Below are 22,031 nucleotides of genomic sequence, written 5' to 3'. Positions count from 1 at the left end.
AGCCTGAAAGAGCTCAAATTAACGAGACTAAACAGTAAAGCAAACACGTGTTCTCCGTTTTCACATAATTTCCTTAAATAGGTTCAAAGCAGCATCCTGGCAGGTCTCGGCATGTAATTTTTATGTTGGGGAGAGGATGGGCCCGGGGTGGGGTGGCCGCAGCACGCTGGCCCCCCTGTGAATTCTGATACAGAAGGATCACCGGGATACAAAAAGCAGAAAATCAACAAGGTTCAGAGCAATATAGAAAATGCTACTTTCTCTACCCACAGGGGAGAATTATGAATACCTAGATGTGTTAACTGGGTCACATAAAGAGACTGCAGATGGGGCTTCCCTGGTGGGTGAGAGTCCGCCTGCCGATGCAGGGGATGCGGGTTCGTGTCCCGGTCCGGGAAGATCCCACATGCCGCGGAGCGGCTGGGCCCGTGAGCCATGGCCGCTGAGCCTGCGCGTCCGGAGCCTGTGCTCCGCAACGGGAGAGGCCACAGCAGTGAGAGGCCCGCGTACCGCAAAAAAAAAAAAAAAACAAAACTGCAGATGAACAAAGAAATGCTAAGAGCAGTTTCCTAAGGTGAGTTGGGACCTGGGAAGACTGGAGACGGAGGCAAGAGAAAGACCTTTTACGGAATATCTTTTTAATTAAAAAAAAAAAATTGAACCATATAATTATACTGCCTATTAAGCATATGTTTAATCTAAAAAAGATCACATTTAAAGAAATGATTGGATGTTAAAAAGAACAGAGTATTTCTGGGTATTCCTCCTCTAAAATTCTCTTTTTTATCCTTTTCCAAATTTTCTGTAGCATGCATGTATTACTTTTATCATCAGGAAACAATCGTCTTTTGAAAGAGAAAAAAATTAAGATTCTCTTCCATGTTATTCTTTTTCAAATACATAAACACGAAACCCAGTTCTTTCATTTAGTTCACAATATTTTTAAATTTCTGAGATTTCTTCTTTGACTCGTGTTATTTAGAAGTATGTTGTTTAATCTCCAAATACTTTGTGGTTTTCCATCTATCTTTCTGTTATTGGTTTCTAGGTTAATTCCAATGTGATCTGAAAGTACATTTATATAATTTCTATTCAATTGTTTTCTACTCTAGTAACAAACTTAAAAGGTTGTCAAGGTGTACTTTCTGGGCCAGAATGCGGTCAGTCTTGGTAGATGCTCCATGTAGCTTGAGAAGAATGTGTTCTGTCGTTGGATGAACTAGTCTGTACAAGTCCATCACATGCCGTTGATCAACGGTGTTGTGAGCGTGTCCTCACTGATCTTCTGCCTGCGGGACCCGTCCATTCTGGTGGGCGTGTCGAAGTCCCCAGCTATGACGGTGGTTCATCCCCTCCTCCGTTCATTCCATCAGTTCTGAGCTCTGTGAAGCGCACATACAGGCAGGACCGTGACGTCCTCCTGGAGAACTGACCCTACATCAGGATGCACTGGCTTTACCGTGATAGCTTGCCTCGCTCTGCGGTCTAGTTGGTCTGAAGTGAAGACGGCGACCCCAGCTTTCTTCTGATTCGTGTCAGCATGCTTCACCTCTCTCCCTCCCCCTTCATCTATCTGTATCTTTATATACAGTGTAGGTTTCCTGCAGAAAACAGAGTTGGGTCCTGTTGTTTTTTAACCTCTATGACGATCTGTTTTTCAACTGGTGTATTTAGAGCGTTCATATTTAAAGTGATTATCAATAGACTTGGATTAATATCTACTGTATTTCTAGCTATTTTCTACTCGTTTCCTTGTTCTTGTCTTCCACTCTTCTGCCCTCTCTCATTTTATCTGAGCATTGCAGATAATCCCGTTCTCTCTCATCTTTTGGCATATCAATTATACCTTTCAAAATATCCCTTTAGTGGTTGTCCTATAATTTACCATATACGACTGACCTACAGGCAATAAGGTGCCTCATATAACAGAGTACTCCCAACTCCTCCTCTGTCTCTGGTGACACTGCTGTCATTCTTTCATTTATCATGAGCAGTAATCACCCAAGAGCTGCTACTATTATTCTGAACTGTTACCTGTTAGAGTAAGAAAAAGAAAAATGGAAATTTTAATTTTACCATCACTTATTCCTCCTCTAAAATTCCTTCTTTCTTTATGCAGATCCGAGTTTCAGATCTGCATCACTTACCTCCTCTAAAGGACTTCTTGGAACACTTCCTGCAAAGCAGCTCTACAGGGGACAGATTCCTCAAAGTCTTTATTTCTCCTTCACACTCGAAGGATAAGTTCACAGGATGGTGAATTCTAGGTTGGCGGGTTTTTTCCTTCAATTACTTAAATATCTCCCTCCACTCTTCTCTGCACGGCTCCTGAAGGTAAGTCTGTGTGATCGCCATCCTTGTTCTTCTGTGGGTGAGGTGTGACCCGCACCCGTCTCAGCTTCTTTCAAGGTTTTCTGTTCATCAGTAATTCTCTACAAGTTGAATGCACAGATTTTGGGGGCATATCCTGCCTGGTGTTCTCCAAGCTCCCTCAGCCTCTGGTGTAGTCCGTGTCACTAACTTTGGAAGATTCTCAGCCATCCTTACGTCACACGTTTCTCCCGTTCCCGCCTTTCCTCTCCTTTGGGAATCTCCCTGTGTGTGCGTTACACCTTCTGTAATCTGCCCCCACTTCTTGGATATTCTGCTCTAGATTTTTTTTTTTTTTTCGGTACACGGGCCTCTCGCTGTTGTGGCCTCTCCCGTTGCGGAGCACAGGCTCCGGACGCGCAGGTTCAGCGGCCATGGCTCACGGGCCCAGCCGCTCCGCGGCATGTGGGATCCTCCTGGACCGGGGCATGAACCTGTGTCCCCTGCATCGGCAGACGGACTCTCAACCACTGCGCCACCAGGGAAGCCCCCGGCTCTGGATTTTTATGTTTTCTCTTTGTTCTCAACTTTGGGAAGTTTTCACTGACACACCTTCAAGCTCCCTGTCCTTCTCCTCGGCTGAGACAAGCCCATCGAAGGCCCTCTTCATTTCTCGCACAATGCTTTCTATTTTGGGCATTTCCCTTTCATTCTGAGAGTTTCCACCTCTCAGCTTCCATTACCTACCTATCCCTGCAGAGTCTGCTTTTCCCACCAGCATCCTTTGCACGTTGACCATAGTTACTGAAACGGCCCTCGTGGTAACTCCAAGTCTCTGCCACGTCCGACCGGGTCTGATGTTTGCTCCGCCTCTGCAGGCTGTGTTCGTGCCCTGGAACACGCCTGCAGTTCTTCGCTGAAAGGCACACATGCTGCACCAGGGGTGGGAGATAACGGGCCTCCGGCACGAGGTTCGAGCTCACTGGCTGGACACAGGCTGCGCTTGCTGCCCTGAAGCCCTCGGGGTCAGAGGCTGTACCTCCACCCCGTACCGCTTGGTGTCCCCAGCTGTCCCCGAGTTTCCCTAGAGGCCCCTCCTTACCTGGGCCTGGGCCCATGCTTCCTCTGCTTCTTGTCACCCTCGGGGTCTCCACTGAAGGCCGGGGAGCCCCCCGGTCCCAGGCCCGCGTCTCCTCTTTGTCGGTCAGGCCCTGGGGGAAGTCCCCCTGAGAGGCCTTTGGGGGAAAACAGGGTGCTCTGGGCAGATTTCAGGAAGGCTCGTTTCCCCTCCCCCTGCTGGAAAGCTGATCGTCACTGAGAACCTCGTGGGGCTCCTGGAGGTGAAGCTCACTACAGGGCCCCCAACCCCCAGAACCAGGGCCCGGACTCAAGGCCCATCCATGCTGTCCCTGCCCGCAGGCAGCTCCCACCCGCCCGCAGCTGCTTCCACCCCAGTCGGGGTTCTGTGTCCACCACCATCTCCAGCTCCCAGGTGGCCGTTTGCCCCGCGACCTCCGCCCCCTGCTGGAGCCGAGAAGGCCGCGGGCCATCAGCTTGCCCATCTTCCCCGTCGTGAGGACGGGAAGGACTGTCCCGGGGTCCCGACAGGTCAGAGCAGAGACCTGAAGTCCATCCAGCCACCCGCGAAAACGAAGACGGCTCCTCCCCACTACGCAGTGCTCCGTGCTCCCTTCTGCTCTGACAGCCCAGTCACTGCCCGCTGTCCTGTGCTTCCCCGGGGCCCCCTCCCCAGACAGACGCCCACCCGTGTCCACGGAGCCGTCCTGGGCCGCAGCTCAGCGATCACCACCGTCCCGATGGCCTGGCGTCCACCCCACAGACAACACACACCCTCCACCCGACCCCGGCTTCTCAGAAACCTCCCAGTGTCCTGAATGGGTGGGTGGGAAGAATAGGTAAATCTACCCCTTCCAGAGCCAGTTCGCAGGATGGGTTCAACATCTGAAACTTAAACGCTGTGGCGGGTAAAATCCAGAGTTCTTTTAAAGCAACATGAAACCCGATTAACTTATCTCAATAACTACTTATGATTCCTTCCAAAGCAACGATTTTCTCCCCCAAACATCTAACCCAGACAACACAGAGGCCTCCGTCGTAAGCCCCGTGACAACAACGCTTCCTGTCTGATCGTTTCATAATTAATTACACGAGGGGGCCCCTGGGGTCACAGTGCCATCTCAGCCCCGACGTGAGTTACCACGCTCACAGCTAATCTTCCACATCGACCACCACATCCTGAGCCCAGACAACAGTCACTTTCCCACTGGAAATACGGAAAGAGAATGAACCATGATGGCTACACTTTGAAAATAACAAGAGGAGGAAGCGTGTGCCTAGTGAAGCTCTGCTGGGGTGCTGCCAGGTCAGGTGGCACCTCTGCCGCCGCGTTAAAACCCACACCTGTCAGCCCGGGAAACAGACCAACACAATCCCGCAGAGCACTTGCCAAAGCAGAAAGACATTCCTGCTGTGCTGTACATATCAGATCCACTAAGGCTGCTTCTGTTAGGAGAAAGGCACCCACAGAGAGTAACACCGAGTGTTTGTACTTTGTTACACACTCTCACCACGCAAAGCAGGGGGGCGGGGAGTGAGTCATTCATGCCATCGAGCTAAGTTCAGCTGTGACTGGGACCTCAGTGGGTAGGACGGATCACCACCTTTGAAAAGCACAACTGTCCCCGAACCATGGCCCTTCCACGCGAGGGGCTCAGAGTCCGGCGGGCATTGTGGGACAGAGCGAGGAGGCCGGGACGGGCGGGAGCAATCTGGCACTTGGAAGAAGCCCGCGCACTACAGGGGGCGGGGGAGTGAGGGGCAGGGAGAGTGAGTGTGTGCGTGTGTGCGCGCGCGCCCTCTACGTGGAGTCCAGCGCCAGAAGCGGCAGAAGTGGCCCAGAACAGCTGTGGTGTCAGAGCTCAAAGCACACAGCTGAGTTGCTCTGCGGCTCAGTTTGGTTGTCTACCTACAAGGCAAAAGCCAGAAGGGGCCGGCGGTTTACTGAACAGGCACCAAAGGAGTTAACATCCTTATGATGAAGGACTACCTGGATTTCCTCTGGGAATTAGCATGTTAGAAAGTCTAACCTTTTCAGTAACCAAAAATAGGTACACCAAACCATGGGTTTTCTACCAAATTAACAAACTATGTTTGTTAGTTTAAGGTAGCGCTCAAGGCTACTAACGTATTAGTGAAACAGACACCACCAAACAACGAAGGAGACTTCTTAGTGTTTAGCACAATTCACGTCTGGGCTCTCTACCAAGGATGTAAAACTCGAAGATATTTATAATGAAGCACTGGAGACCTGTAAATACGGGGAAATTTACATAAACTGCGGCGTATCGGCACCAGAGCACTGCTCAGTCAGTACACGAGCTCTGCAAGGTTCCTTCTATGCATGGGGAGGAGGCCCACGATGTGGGGCCGTGGGAAAAGCAGCGCCAGCTACCCCTGCAGTGTGTGTGCGGCCTCACCAGCCCCACAGCTGGGCAGCCGCCTGGCTCCAGGTTGCACGCACCAAGTGCAGGTGGGTGCGGCCTCCCACCCTCAGGGCTGCAGCCAGAGCAGGTGAGGATGCACGAGGTGCACGTCTTTTGGGGACCACCATGCAACCCACCACCGCCCCCCAAACCTAATTCCTTTAGGGTGGCAGAGTTACCGGAGGGCTCTGAACTCTGACACGGAGCGTTTCGTTATGAGCCCAGCATCCTCCATCAGCTAGCTCCCTGGAGGCTAGAAGTGACTCCCCCCGGCTGGCAGGCATCAGACTGTGAGGCCACCAGGACCGGGGGGCCCTGATCGAGCCCCCTCAACAGCCCACGAGGCTCGAATGCGGGGCTGCCACGTGACAGCGAATCCAGACTCCCCCATCCTGGCTGTTCTCCATCACAGGGGCCAGGGTGGCGCCTGGGACGCGGTGAGACCGTTTCCAAAACAAGACAGGGCCTCCGCATGGCCGAGGCAGCCGGCGTCCCGGGGCCGCCGCCCCGTCGAGCCTGCCCACCTGCCCGCCTGGCACCAACCGGCCTGGGGCGGCCCTCGCTCACCTTCGATGTACAGAGGCTCCACCACGTCGTGGTTGATGAGCTCGAAGTTCTCGTGGCCGATCCAGTGCTCCACGTTCCTCTTCCTGCCCGTGAAGAAGTTGTCCACCACGGTCACCTCGTGCCCGTCCATCATGAGCTTGTCTGTGAGGTGGGAACCCACGAAGCCCGCGCCTCCGGTGACCTGTGTGCAGACAGCAGGGGAGGGTGCGGTGAGCACCCGTGCGAGCGATGGGTCCCGGTGCGGCCTCCACTGAACACAGGAGGGGGCGGGAAGGGGGACCGGGAAGGTTTCAAAGCTCATCTCTTCTCACTCCAGAGCAGGGAGTCGAACCTTCCAGAACTTCTAAGCAGCCTGCAAGTCTACACTGCCGCCACTAGACAGCACAGGAGGACGGCAGTCACGCGTTTCAAAGTCTGACACTATTAAAGGGCCCCTGTTTCAGTGCAGGGGACACTGAGCATCGCTTACGTGGTTCTAGTACTTTTAGAATCACTTTCTAAAAAAATGATCAGCAACATGCATCTATGCAGTGAACTACCAAAAACAAAGGACGTGATACTGAAGCTGGACTCAAAAATCTCATGAAGGGGAGGGAGGGAGACGCGAGAGGGAGGAGATATAGGGATATATGTATATGTAGAGCTGATTCACTTTGTTATAAAGCAGAAACTAACACACCATTGTAAAGCAATTATACTCCAATAAAGATGTTAAAAAATAAAACTAAAAAGAAATTTTTTAAAAACTAAAATAAAATGGGGAAATGATGAGTAAAACAGAAAAAAAAACCTCCTGAAGAACTAGTATCTTCCAAATTGTTTATAAGAACAAATTAAGCCAAAGACACTGTGTGCAGACCAAGGCCCTAAATGATTAAGTTCCAGTCTTTGGTTACCTAGTGTCGGCAACCCAGCCAAACAGAAGAAGGCAGCTCGGGGGGGCCCACGAGGGGAAGATCACCACTAATGTGCTTCTAAAACTTAAACCCACCAAATGTGTAAAGGCAGTTATGACTGGAAAAAAATTAAACTAGTAAAAAGGCTTTATTCAAATTAAATAGTGTCAGTGGGGGCTAGATAAAGCGTATTTTGTTTTTGGAGGATAGGAGCGAAAAGAAGAAACCCAGAAGACAGACGTGGGATGGGAAACCATATTCTCTGCCTTTCCTGCTCTCCCCTCCCCCTGCCTTCTGCTCCTTCAAAATTCACATTCACGTCACCCTCCTGTTCCAAACAGAAAGAATTAACAGTAGAGAAAACACCCACTCCTTTTAACCTAAAGAAAAAGCACCTTAACATCTAGGTCTATGGTTTTAAAACATTTAATCTGCCACGAAGTCCTCTGTTCACATAAAATCTGACATGTAATTCCCATGTTTATTGCAGGCAGGAGCAGAGCAGCCTGGGGGAGAAAAGGCAGATTGGGGGAGGGGGTGGGTGAGACCAGCCCAAGAAGAGCCATCCGTCCACCACCACCGAGAGATGTGTGTGCTCAGATGAAAACACAAATACAAACATGGCTGAGAAGCCCTGATGCCCAGCAGTTTCCTATCAGCTGCGTCCATTCTTTATCGGGAGCCTCATTTTCTAAACCCCTTTGCTTTAGGGATGCGAACTGACAGCTGGGGGGGGTGGAGTTTTGGGCCAAGATCCCCAGATCACCAGAATGACGCAATCAGCCCAGTCGTCCTAATTTCATATTCTCTCCACCACCTGTCGACTTGTCTGATGTGTGTTTTATCTTAGCGCTCTTACACTTTACCTGTACGCCTGAATGATGATTTGAAAAAATAATTTTCTGGAAAAATAACTGGATTTCCAATCTGGCTCACCACTGGTGATTACCTCACGGGGCAAGATTTCATTTTATCTTACCTTTGTTTTATTGCGTTTTCCCACAGTTTTTAAATCAGAAAAATTACATCTTTTTTTTCCTTACAAATTTTATTTTGTATGTCTCAAATTGTGGACGTTATATGAATATTTCTGCAAAAAAAATACATCTTTTCAGAAGAAATTTAACCCCTCTTAATGTAACTCTATTATCTATATGCAAACGTTGCCTAAAATAAGATGTTCTGTAGCTTGCTAACTTTATCTCTGCACCTAAAATAACTGGTGAGGCCTGGAGCCAGCAGAAACGCAGGGCATTAAATCATACACGATGGCTGCCAACACTTCACTAGTCTCTGGTGACAAAATGCTGGAAGCACCTTAGCCTTTCTTAAAATAGATTAAAGAAAATTTTTTTTCTTGAATAATTCCTTTCTATCTAAAATACTTAAGATTTATGTAACCTAGCTGGGTAGTTATAAAATGTTTCTCGGGCTTCCCTGGTGGCGCAGTGGTTAAGAATCTGCCTGCCTATGCAGGGGACACGGGTTCGAGCCCTGGTCTGGGAAGATCCCACATGCCGCAGAGCAACTAAGCCCGTGCACCACAACTACTGAGCCTGCGCTCTAAAGCCCGCGAGCCACAACTACTGAGCCCACGTGCCACAACTACTGAAGCCTGCGCGCCTAGAGCCCAAGCTCCGCAACAAGAGAAGCCACCGCAATGAGAAGCCCGCACACCGCAATGAAGAGTAGCCCCCGCTCGCCGCAACTAGACAAAGCCTGCGCACAGCAATGAAGACCCAACGCAGCCAAAAATGAAAAGATAGGCAAATAAATTTTAAAAAATTAAAAAAATAAAACCAAAATAAAATAAAATGTTTCTCCTAATCAATTTCAGCCCTTTAGGAAATCATTTCAAAAAGAAACAAAACGGGCAGAAGCTTAGCACTCAGGCAGCCTCCTCAGGAAAACAACCGCTGAACGCAGGCCTTTGAGTAACAGGGAGCGGACGGTGGGAAGGCACACAGGCCTCGTACACGGAACAGATCAGGCCGTGCACAGCTTTGCTTGGCTCTGCGGTCCGTGACCTCTGCCCCGTGTGCTGCTTGCTCTTGTCGGGGCCAACAGGCAGCTAGGGGGTCCAGCTCAGGGCAGCACGCAATCTCATGCCGCCCCGTCCATCAGCAAAAAAAAAAAAAGAAAAAAGGATGTCTTTCAGAACAAAACTCTTCTTTGTGCGAAGGCGTCAACAATAATTGAAAAGGCTTTAAGTTTCAGCAACCATATGCCAGCCTTGGGCACCAAATGACTCGGAGACGTGACTTAACCTATGAGGCGGCAGATGAGTCAAAAACACTAGGCTCACGGACTGTGGTTATGCGTGAAGCGAGAAGAATTCGACAGTGCCCAGCATCACAGGAAAACCATCCCACGTGGAAATGACAAGAACTCTAGCAAGGCCGTGCAGGGTTTGTACATTTGCGCAGAGCTTCAGATTTTCTGATCACTCTGACGTGTGGCCGCAGGGAGATTAGGAAAATCAGCTTTTCTCTTCACTGGTGTATTTCTCAATTCATGCCTAAATACTTACACATTTTTGATGTGATGGAAATCACCCAAAAGATGGGTGTACAACTGGCTTTAGAGTCTACTCAGGGTGAGGTTTAGTAGCCACCCCAAAAGGCAAGAGACTTCCTGTAACTTCTACAAGAAAAGGGAGATTTTTGGGGGGAAACAGTTTAACAGATTCACAAGTGTCATTCTGGTGTTTGGGATGCACGATCCCACACTGGAGATGACGGCCAAGGACAGACGCCCCCGGGTCCTAACCACTGACATGCCAAGGTCACAGATATACCAGGAGCTCCACAGACCTGGTGAAACAGGACAACCACAACAGGAGAAAATTAATTCAAAAGCCAATATTTAAGTGTCTGGATTTTGTCCTAAGGGCATACAGCAGATACAGAAACATTTATCCATGAAAATCTGCCAAAATTTAATAAGAACCGTGAGAGTCTGGACACGTGAGCCCCGGCTCACTCTGTCCTTCCACCCTCCACCCAGTGCAGAGCCGGTGAGAGTGTCAGGTGTGGCCAAAAATAGGGGCTCCCAGTGAAAGATGTAGCATCTCCCTAGGAAGGGCAGGGCCCCCACATTCCACATTTCTCGTCCCCTTCGGCCTGGACTCCTGACCCCCGAGCCTGCTGGTCGAGCGCTCCCTTCCCCCAACCAGCTCCCACCCCCGACTCGGAGCAGAAGCTCTGCCCCAGGCATGGAAGTCCGTAACTGATCAGGCGCTACTGATCTCCCTGAAGGAACTGACTTTACTTGGAAGAGACAGTGGGGAAGTTCAAGCATAAGGGAGATCAGGGTGGCAAGCAGTCAGGAGGAGGCTGGCAGCTCTATGATAACAGCTGGTTTAGAAGACAGAACCGGGGAGAGACCCAAGAGCCTTCCCGGGTCACAACAAACCTCCAAGACTGGGCTCAAATCTCCCTCTGCAAAGGGGCCAGAATTTAATTAGGTAAAAGGGAGGAGCAATTTATAATGCAAAGCCCTGACGAAGGACAGATCACCCCACCGGCCAGTTATCAGAGCCTACCACACAAGGCAGACAGCTCAACAGAGCAATCGGGGAAGGAGACCGTGACAAGGGCCCTGCTGGAACCACCGCCATCCAGATGACCGTGTCCACTCCCGAGGCTGCAGCCTCTAAGGAGCGGCCACCAGACCTTCACACTCCAGTGGAAACAGACGTCACCAAAATAGACCAGCCAGGCCACCGAACAAATAAATAAGCAAGCCAAAATAAAACAGGCCTCGGGGAAGGGGGCAATCAGGATCCAGAGCTGCTGCAATGAACTACCCAGAATGTCTAGTTTTCTACCAAAAATGTCGAGATGTGCAAAGCAACAGTTGCATGTGACTCATGCACAGGAAAGCAACCAGGCAACAAAACTGCCTGTGGGACCCAGGTGACGGACTCGACAGTCCCCTAAGCAGCCACCACAAATATACTCACAGAACTGGAGGAAACCAGATTAAGGAAGTAAAGAGACAAAAAAGAGGAAAGTTAAAAGACAGAAACAGATGGAAATTCTATGCTGACAAGCACAGAAACCAAAAAGAAACGACAATCTTCTGGATCTGGAGAAGCACAAATCGGCCAACTTGACGCTGGACCAAAGGGGCTTATGCACCGTGAAGAACAGAGAGAAAGGGCTTCCCTGGTGGCGCAGTGGTTGAGAGTCCGCCTGCCAATGCAGGGGACACGGGTTTGAGCCCTGGTCCAGGAAGATCCCACATGCTGTGGAGCAACTAAGCCCGTGCGCCACAACTACTGAGCCTGTGCGCCACAACGAAGAGAAGCCACCACAGTGAGAAGCCCACGCACCTCAACGAAGAGTAGCCCCCGCTCGCCACAGCTAGAGAAAGCCCGCGCGCAGCAACAAAGACCCAACGCAGCCAACATGTAACGGGAAAAAGGAAGAAAGAGGAACAGAGAAATGCTCAAGGAAACAATGGCTGAAACTCCCCAAACTGAGGAAACACAGTAACCTACACTTCAAGAAGCTCCACTAACTCCACGTAGGAAAACGTAAACACAGGTAGATGCACGCAGACACGTCACACTAAAAATGATGAAAACCAGAGACAAAGATGAAGTCTGAAAGCAGGTGCACTGGGTTGAACACTGTCCTGCAAAATGTATGTCCTCTGGGAACCTCAGAACGTGACCTTGTTTGGAAACAGGGCTACTGCAGGTGTAATTAGTTCAGGTGAGGTCAGAGTGGATCAGGGTGGACCGTGAGTCCAGCGTGAGACATGGGGAGAGAAGCGCTTGGTGATGGAGGCAAAGGCTGGGGTGATGCCCCACAAGGCAGGGCTTCAGGGACTACTGGCCGCAACAGAGTGCAGAGAAAGGCTGGGAACGACTCCAGACAGAGCATAGCCCTGCCGACAACTTGGACACTTCCAGCGTCCAGAGCTGGGAGCTCCTGCTGTCCTGAGCTACGGGGTTGGTGGAATTATTACAGCAGCCGCAGGAAACTGAACAACAGGAAAAGAGAATGGCCCCTGAAGCGCAGGGAACCCCAGTGTGACTCACAGCTGACGTTTCATAACAAATGATGGAGAAAGCAGTAGAGAGAAACTACAGCCGAGAATCTACAGACACCAAAGGTAACTTATAGAGATAAAAAACAGGGAGAGGTAAGAAGTGAGAGAATTCATTGGTATCAGACCTGCCATACAAGAAATACTAAATTCTTCAGGCACAAGGCAGACGATACTGGGGGGTGGGCGGAGAATAAAGTAATTGAGTAACTATAAAAGGCAATATAATTGCATTTTTTTCCTTTTCCTCTTAATTGCTTTAAATTTAAAGACCAAACTACTTAGCACAACAATGTGGACACACTTAAAGCCAAAGAACTATACACTTAACAATGATTAATAAATTTTATGTTATATACATTTTACCACAACAAAAAAGAAAAAGCCACTTGAACAAAATTATATAATTATATTATTTATCCTTATAAAATACAGAAATATATTTGACAACAATAGTGCAAAGAAGGTAGGTGAGAGCTAAGTTGTTTGCAGCAAGGAAATGACACCAAAGTTAACTCAAACCCACAGGAACAAATGAAGGTTGATAAAAACGTTATAAAAAGGTTAATGTAACAAATTCCATAAATATATCCTTTCTCTGCTTTATTCACTCAGTTTATTTAAAAGATATAAACTTGTATAAAGTAATAATCATAACAGTGTGTTGGGTTTGTAACATGGATAGAAGTAATACACAGAACTAATGCGGGGGGCATTTCTACACCTCACTGGACCACAGTATAAACCTGGAGCAGAGTCATGAGTTAGGGCGTATGTGGTGAGCACTAGAGCAACCAGGAACAAAACAAATTTTTGAAATACAGTAAAAAAAAAAAAAAAAAAAAAAAAAAAAAAAAAAAATCTTTAAAGGAATTCGAATGTTATACAAGAGAAGATTCACTTAATGCAAAAGAAAACAGTAATGGAGAACAGAGGAACAAAGATGTGAGGCAAACAAAACAAAATGAAGCAGCAAAAATAAAAATCAACTATGTCAAAAATAACATTAAATGTGAATGGATTAAACAATTACTCAAAAGGCAGAACACTAGAAAAAATAAGATCCAACCACACACTGTCTAACGAGGACACTGTCGACTCGAAGATATAACGCGCTGAATGTGAAAATATAAAACACAGCACAGAAACAACAATAAGAAAGACGGAGTGGCTACAATGCTATCAGACAAAATAAACTTTAAAACAAAAAATGTTCACAGATAAAGAGGGGGCATTTTATAAGGATAAAAGGGTCGATCCATCAAGTGGATATAACAGTTACAAACATTTATGCACCTACAACAGAGACCCAAAGTACATGAAGTGAAGTTGAAAGAGTCAGAGGGGGAAACAGAATTCAACAACAAAAACGGCAAACATCAATACCTCATCCTCGATACTGGACAGAGCTATGCAGCAGATTAACAAGGGAGTAAAACACTTGAAAAGCATGACAAGCCACCTGGACGGAACAGAGACCTACGGAACACTCCACTCAGCAGCGGCATGGTACACGGTCCCTTTAAGAGCACATGAAATTCTCCAGGAGAGACTATACCCCAGGCCATACAACAAGCCGCAACAAATTCAAAAGGATCCGGGTCACACAAGGTGTGTTCTCTGATACCAGGGAATGAAATTAGATATCAATAACAAAGGTATCTGAGAAATTCACAAGTACGTAGAAATTAAATGACACACTCCCAAGTAACTAATGGATCAAAGAATAAATTATAAAGGAAATTAGAAAAGACTTTGAAATGAACGACAATGAAGAAACAGCATTCCCAAAACTTACGACATGCAGCTAAAGCAGTTAAATTTCTAGAAAGATACAAACTACCAGAAGTAACTCAAGAAGAAACAGAAAACTGCACAGGTTTGTAACAAGAGATTGAATTAAGCCTAAGTGCAGATGGCTTCTCTGGTGAACTTCACCAAACATTTAAAGACGACTTACCGTAGACCTTCAAACAACTCAGGGGTCAGGGGTGCCAAACAACCACACGGTGGGAAATCCAAGATAACTTTACAGTCAGTCCTCCACATCTGTGGTTCCACATCTGCAGATTCAACCAACCACAGATCGTGTAGTACGGACTGCAGTGTGTCTTTTTTTTTTTTTAAATAAATTTATGTATTTATTTATTTATTTTTCTTGGTTGCACTGGGTCTTCGTTGCTGCGTGTTGGCTTTCTCTAGTTGTGGCGAGCGGGGGCTACTCTTCCTTGCGGTGCACAGGCTTCTCACTGTGGTGGCTTCTCTTGTTGCGGAGCACAGGCTCCAGGTGTGTGGGCTTCAGCAGCTGTGGCACGCGGGCTCAGCAGTAGTGTCTTGTGGGCTCTAGAGTGCAGGCTCAGTAGTTGCGGTACACGGGCTTAGTTGCTCCATGGCATGTGGGATCTTCCCAGACCAGGGCTCAAACCCGTGTCCCCTGCATTGGCAGGTGGACTCTTAACCACTGCACCACCAGGAAAGTCCCTGTAGTGTGTCTTTACTGAAAAAATCCACATATAAGTGCACTGGCACCGTTCAAACCCATGTTGTTCAAGGGTCAACTGTAATGCCAGATCTTCAAAGTCTTCCCAAAGAGTAGAAGAGGAAAAAACACTGCCCCACTTATCCTACGAGGCCATTATTACTCTGATACAAAAACCAGAAGAAGACCTCATAAGAAAGGTAAATTCTAGACCAATATCTCTTATAAACATAGGCATAAAAATCCTCAACAAAATATTAGCAAATCAAATCCAGCAATATACAAAAAAGGATTATACACGGTAATCAGCTGGGATTTATCACAGGTATGCAAGGGTGGTTGCAAAATGAACAAACTAGGAAGAGAAGGGAACTTCCTCAACCTGATGAAAGGCATCTCTGAAAACCCACAGCTAACACGGCCCTTGATGGTGAAAGGCTGAAACCTTTCCCCTGAGATCAGGAACAAGACAAGGACGTCTGCTCCTCCACTTTTATTCAACACTGTATTAGAGGTTCCAGCCAAGACAATTAGGCAAGAAGGTGAAATACAAAGCATCCATATTGAAAAGGCAAAAGCTAAACCACCTATAATTACAGATAACATGACCTGCATGAAAATCCTACGGAATCCACTTAAAACTATTAGAACTCACCAACGAGTTGAGCAAGGTTGCAGGACATTAAGACAAAAATCAATTGTATTTCTATTTACCAAGAGAATATGCAATATAAAAATGAAACTGGCAAAACAATTCAATTTATACTAGCATCAAAAAGGATAAGACACTTTAGAATAAATTTAACAAATAAAGTACAAAATTTGTATCCTGAAAACTACAAAAAAAAAGTTAAAAGAAACTACTGAAGACCTAAATAAATGGAAAGACACTCCATGTTCAAGAACCGGAAGACAATACTGTTAAGATAGCAATACGGCCCAAACTGACCAACAGATTCCATGCGTCTCTGTAAGAACCTCAGCTGGCTTCTTTGGAGAAACTGACGGGCTGGTCTTAACATTCACAAGGAACTGTAATGGGTCCAGAACAGTCAAAATGATCTTGAAGAACAAAGGTGGAGGACCCACAATTCCCAGTTTCAAAACTTACTGCAAAGCTACAGTAATTAAGGCAGTGTGGTACTGGCACAAGGACAGGCATATAGATCGACAGACAGAACTGAGAGTCCAGAAATAAACATTCACATTTATGGTCAGTTCATCTTTGACAAGGGTGGCAAGACAATTCAACAGGCCATGATTGGTCTTGTCAGCCAACAGTGCTGGACCACTGGCAGCCACAGGCAAAAGGACAGGAGACCCTTATCTAAATCCATGTATAAAAATGAACACAAAATGGATCAGAGACCTAAATGTAAGACACTAAAGCTGTAAAACTCTTAGAAAAAAACATGGCAAATCTTTGTGACCTTGGATTAGGCTATGACTTCTTCCTCTTCTTTTTTTTTTTTAAATAAATTTATTTATTTATTTATTTTTGGCTGCTTTGGGTCTTCATTGCTGCCCGCGGGCTTTCTCTAGTTGTGGCGAGTGGGGGCTACTCTTTGTTGCAGTGCACGGGCTTCTCATTGCGGTGGCTTCTCTTTTTGCAGAGCACGGGCTCTAGGTGTGTGGGCTTCAGGAGCTGTGGCACGCGGGCTCAGTAGTTATGGCTCACGGACTCTAGAGCACAGGCTCAGTAGTTGTGGTGCACGGGCTTCTCATTGCAGTGGCTTCTCTTGTTGCGGAGCACAGGCTGTAGGTGCACGGGCTTCAGTAGCTGTGGCGCACAGGCTTAGTTGCTCCATGGCATGTGGGTTCTTCCCAGACCAGGGCTCAAACCCATGTCCCCTGCATCGGCAGGTGGATTCTTAACCACTGCACCAGCAGGGAAGACCCTAGGCTATGACTTCTTAAATGTGACACCAAAGCACAAGGAACAAAAGAAAAAATAAGCTTCACTGATATTTAAATCTTCAAAGAATACCATCAAGAAAGCAAAAAGACAACCCACAGAACGGGGAAAAAATACTTGCAAATCAAGTATCTGATAAGAAACTTAGATCTAGGATAAAGAACTCAATAATGAAAAGAAAAAGAACCCAATTTTAAAATGGCCTAAGTGTCTGAGTAGACATTTCTCCATGGAAGATACAGAAATGGCCAATAAGCCCATGAAAAGATGCTCAACATCGTCAGCCATCAGGAAACTCAAATCAAAACCACAATGAGAGCGCACTTCACACCTACAAGCAGGGCTACTCACAAAGACCTATCATGACAAAGTGTTGACAAGGATGTAGAGAAATCGGACTCCTCATACACTGCTGCGTGTCATGGGATGTGAAACGGTGCAGCCAATGTGGCAAACAGTCTGGCAGTTCCTCCAAAGTTTAAAGGGCTGCCACATGACTCGTAGGATAAATGGATAAATAAAATGTGTCCTATCCATACCATGGAATATTACTTGGTAATGAAAAGATGTGAAGTACAGATAAATGCTGCAACATGAATAAATCTTACAAACATGCTAGCTGGTCACAAAAGGCCAAACAGTGCATTATTGCACCTGTATGAACACCCAGAACTGGCTCATGTCCACAGACAAAGTCAATTCCTGGTTGCCTAGGGGTGGAGGGGCTGCGGAAATGGGGAGTGACTGCTCACAGGCTCAGGGCTTCTTTGGGGACGAAACGTTCTGAAATCGATGATGGTTGCACAACCCTGTGAATGTACTAAAAACGACTGAACTGTACACTTTAGGGGGTGAGTTGCACAGTACATGAACTGTATCTCAACAAAGCTGGCACTCTTACAAAATGCAAAGGTGCCGATCTCCTTGGACACACTGCTGCACGGCACGCACATGGGGTTCTTTCACAGGTGAATTTGTATTCGCGTTTAACAAGCAGACCACTAGCCGAGGAAGCCCCCAGTGTATTTATCAAGGTGGTGTGTGAACCAGCAAAGGGTTTAAAAACCACTGCTCCGGAAAGTTTCACATTTCCTCAGAAAGTTACACACAGGGTCACCATACGACCTGGTAATTCCTCTCCTAGGTGTACATATACCCAAAAGGAGAGGAAACCTATGTCCACAGAACCTTGTACCCACCCGTTATGTTCACAACAGCATTACTCACAACCTCAAAGGAGAAACAACCAACCCCAAATGCCCAGCAACTGTTAACTGGATAACCAAAGTGTGGTACCACCACACAATGGAATATTATTCAGCTCTAAAAAGGAATGAAGTCCAGATTTGTCTACAGCACAGACGAACCTTGGAAACATTGAAGTTTAAGAGAAAGACCACACATTGTATCATTTGAAATGCCCCAAACAGGCAAATCCATAGAGACGGAAAGTCGTTCTCGTGGTTGCCAGGAGCTGGGGGGGCAGGGGGTGGGATGGGAAATGACTGCTGATGGCTATGGGGTTTCTTTGGGTGATAAAATGTTCTGGCATTAGGATGTGGAGCTGGTGCAGGACTTTGTGAACAAACCATAAACCACTGTATACGCTGAACTGTATACACTGTACCGGTGACTTTTATGGGTTGTGAATTACACTTCCATTTAAAAAGCAAATTCCTCAATTACAAATATGAATCAGATGTGTAAACTTACCAAAATTCTTTTACGGTCCTTTTCTGATAAAAATTTTACAGGCGGGTATTTCTGGGTGAAGCTGTATAACATAAAGAGATTATAAAAGAAAGAGTCAAACATCTCATGTGAGTATTTTCTCTACTTGCCACCAAAACAAATGCCGGACTTGAGAACCGTTGCTATCTGCTCCCCTCTCTTCTGCGAAAGAGGGCTGCGGCAACCAAGCAAGCGCTGGTTAACCCTGAGCTCAAGACCAACCTGCTCCTTGTTTACAATCACACAGGTGTGACATGCGATGCTATCCCTGGACAGGGAAAACGTCAGGAAGTACCAGCCACCGGCAGCCAGGGCTGAACACAAAACACGGGAGGGGTGGCGTTCTCGAGACGCCATGCCCAGGCCTGGGAGGAAGATATCGGCTGTGTGGGGTCACAGACCCAGCCCTGCCGACTGTACCCCCAGGAGGAAGAGAAGGTGTTAAGACTCTTCCCCTCTTCGGGCAGTTTCACAATTCCAGCCCCCCCTACCCAGCTGGGGGCCCTGGACAAAGCGACTGGGCATCAGCCCTTTCTGCCCACCATGGTCCGTCTGAACCTGTCTGGGGTCTCACCTTATCTTTCAATGACTCTTGCCCCCATCAAGGTGCCACCAGTCCCCAACCCACACGGATGTTCCAGGGCTGGGGCAGCATAAAAGACATATAAAGTTTCAAAAGAGTTGATAAATATAGACTTGAAATATCCACTTTTAAAGTGATTCGGTCAGAAACAAAAGGGCTTTTTAAAAAATGTGGAGAAAGCAGCTCTAGAGTTATTATTTTAACTGCAGATGTGCTGGGCGGGGGCCCTGTCTCCATCTGCCCCACACCCGCAGCCAGGACGTGGAATGCATCTCCTCAGTGGCTGAACTGAATGGCGCAGGACAGGTCCTCAGACAGAAGACCTTGAAGCAGGTGCTTCTCGTCTCCTGAAGGAGTGAAGCTCACTGACAACAGAGCTGGGCGGGTCGGCAGTGCACGTGATCCCCTGTAGGAGCTTCCAGACTCTCAAAAGGTCAAGTTCACCATGCAGACGCCAAACACAGGCAGGCAGCTGGGAGACGCCCAGGGGATGGTGAGAATGCCAGCCTTCCTGTGTCAGTTCTGTGACCCCGTCCACACCCCTGGGGCAAGACCCCCAGGCGCTCTGGGCACCTCGGGTTTCCTGCTACCTCGAGCCAGAGGGCTGCCCGCAAGCCGTCCTGGGACCCGGCCACCACAGCAAGCAGTTGATGAAGCGGGGCCGGGGAGGATGACAAAGCAAGCCCCAGCACTGGCCGGGGCAGCCCTCCCACCTGCCCGGTACCCCATTCTCCGAGGGCCCGACACCCCTGCTCCAGCCTCAGTCTGAGCTCCCAGCATCCACGGGCCCAGCTGACTCAGCTCCATCCCACCCTCCCCGCGCTGCCCACCAGCCCGCTTCTCCTCCAGGCCGTCCTGACGCCTCCCTTCCCTCACCCACCCACGGAGGGTTCATCCCCTCCAGGCTGAAGGGTTTTAGAGAGAGTCACGGCGGGGGGGGCGGCCAGGGCTGCACCCTGGGAATGAAGTGGGCGGAGGGAACACAGGACAAGACTTGTGCATCCAGGAAGAGGTGGCCAATTTGTCCACTGAAACCGATTTTCATCCAAGTGGTGAGCTTGGAACAGTGCCTGCATGAAAGCTTAACGTGAAACCAGATATGCTATTTACACCAGGCAGGAAGAGCAAACTGTTTTCTTATAGGAAATATCCTTAAAAGAAATAAAACCGAAGCAGACACAGCCACCTGACAGTCACCGGTGCAGGATGACTAAGAAAACCGCTTCCAACAGTGTGTGCTAAGAAGCCCTTGATTTAAGAAACGCCACGTTGGCTGCTTTCGTGCCCTGTTTTCCTCCGACGTGTAACAACCAAGTTTCAGGTTCCACATGGGTGATCATGTTACTGAACGTTTAAAAAACGATCTCACGGCCCTCGTTCCTTGCTTTGAGGACTCGGGGCACAAAGCTCTAGGCGGGAGCCAGGGTCCTCCTGGGTGTGCACCCCCAGGCTGTGGTGACAGCCGGGTGACCGAGCTGGCCGTGCGAGGGGGTGGTGGCTCAGCCCCGAGCCCCAAGCTGGGTGAACAGGGCAAGGGCGAGGTGTGGGCGTCTCTAAGGCCGGGGCCCCTTTAAAATCCTATCCAGGTGTCGCTCACCCACGTATTCGTGTGTTAGGCACCTTTTCTGAAGCACCTGTTCCAGGCCACGCCCTGCGCTGGGGACACAGCAGCCATGGGGCAGGGTCGGGAGGCCACCCACCTGAAGCCTGCATTTCTGAGTAAGAAGCGGCAGGAAGGCAGAACGAAGCGTGAATTCAGTAATGGACCTTTCCTTACCCCCCAGATGGAGCCTACAGTCACTTGTTATCCCATTCCACACTCTAACCTTCCTCTTTGTTAGGAGAGCCTAGGTACTTTTACTTAGAATTTTAATTAGCATTATTACCTGCTATCTATTCAAAGAATGTTTAAAGATGTGGAGATGGAATGAAACAGCATGCAATCCAACTATTAGGAACTGGAGCGTGAGGTCAGGAGGACCAGAAGACCAGAGAGTCACAACACTGTCAATCCACTGTATGTCAATAAAAAAAAAGAAAGAAAGAAAGAAAGAAAAGAAATCAAACTTGCCTGTACATTAGAATGACTTGGGGAGATGTGCAAACTCCCAAAGCCCAGTCTGCATGCTAGGCCAATGAGAGCATCATTGCAGGGAGTGGGGCCCAGGTGTCAGTACTCTCTAAAAAAAAACAAAACAAAACACAGTAGAGTCCACGACCCAGGCTGCTCGGACGGCACTGACCCCTGTGCCTCCCTGTGTAAATTGGTGCTGACCTGTCAACTGTGTCCTTACTTCTTGGCGCCCCTCTGCCCCCAAGTGACGATCATGTATTTCCTCCCAGTGACATTCTTATGCTGCTGGGGTCAGGATGGCTGTGTGAACATTCCTATCACACAAAGTCAGGAGGAATGAAACTAGACCGAGCTCCTCCAACTTCCACAAGGTCACGTCCGCACCTGACCTTCTAACTCACCCAGTAACCAGGGCCCAGCTGTCACCTGACTGGCTCGCCCACTGGAGGGACAGAACCCTTTCAGGCTGAGTCACAGCAAAGCAGCCCCGCGGGGCGGGCACTCACCCTCGGTGCCCAGCTTACTGGGAACTCTCACGGTTTCACAGGAATGAGTTACCAGAAAACTATTTCAGATTAGTCATACGTGTGCGTCTCTTCCCGAGTTAAAAGGAACAACAACATCACAGAAGTATCAAAGGGAGTTTGTATAATTCTCATAATTCAAGAGATCCTGTGTGTAAAGCCACTGCCTTAGAAGAGTTACCTAAATGATCCACGTTCTTTTCATAAGAAAGTTAATGCTATTCTCTAAAGAAAATAATCACTGGTGGGCGGATTTTTTCTTTCTTTTTCAGCCAAGGTAAAACTTGTGGTGAGTTACTTCTTACCGTAAACTATTTTTTAAACAGCTTCAATTAAGAGTCCTCAAATTACAGCAGTCCTATCGAAGGCAGGACTTCTGGTTCCCGTCCAA

At 48.1% G+C, this 22,031-nt stretch overlaps 1 protein-coding gene across 4 annotated transcripts in view; it reads right to left on the bottom strand.

Moving 5' to 3' along the window:
* Nucleotides 1-22,031, bottom strand: part of UXS1 (UDP-glucuronate decarboxylase 1) — a 75,424-nt gene that overhangs the window by 27,494 nt on the left and 25,899 nt on the right. For 2 of the 4 annotated variants that reach the window (XM_029231872.1, XM_029231871.1), the window contains exons 5-6: nucleotides 18,442-18,502; nucleotides 6,381-6,561 (exon numbers count right to left, since the gene is read on the bottom strand). In XM_029231872.1, the coding sequence (XP_029087705.1) occupies nucleotides 6,381-6,561; nucleotides 18,442-18,502 (242 nt within the window). Of the gene's footprint in view, nucleotides 1-6,380; nucleotides 6,562-10,820; nucleotides 10,845-18,441; nucleotides 18,503-22,031 lie in introns of those variants that run through there. The other 2 variants (XM_029231873.1, XM_029231874.1) reach the window with 2 other exon arrangements.

Source organism: Monodon monoceros, unplaced genomic scaffold (genome assembly GCF_005190385.1).
Source record: "Monodon monoceros isolate NGI ecotype Baffin Bay Population unplaced genomic scaffold, NGI_Narwhal_1 Super_Scaffold_19, whole genome shotgun sequence".
In the NCBI taxonomy this organism is placed as follows: domain Eukaryota; kingdom Metazoa; phylum Chordata; class Mammalia; order Artiodactyla; family Monodontidae; genus Monodon; species Monodon monoceros.
This window is presented reverse-complemented; position numbering and strand designations above follow the sequence as displayed.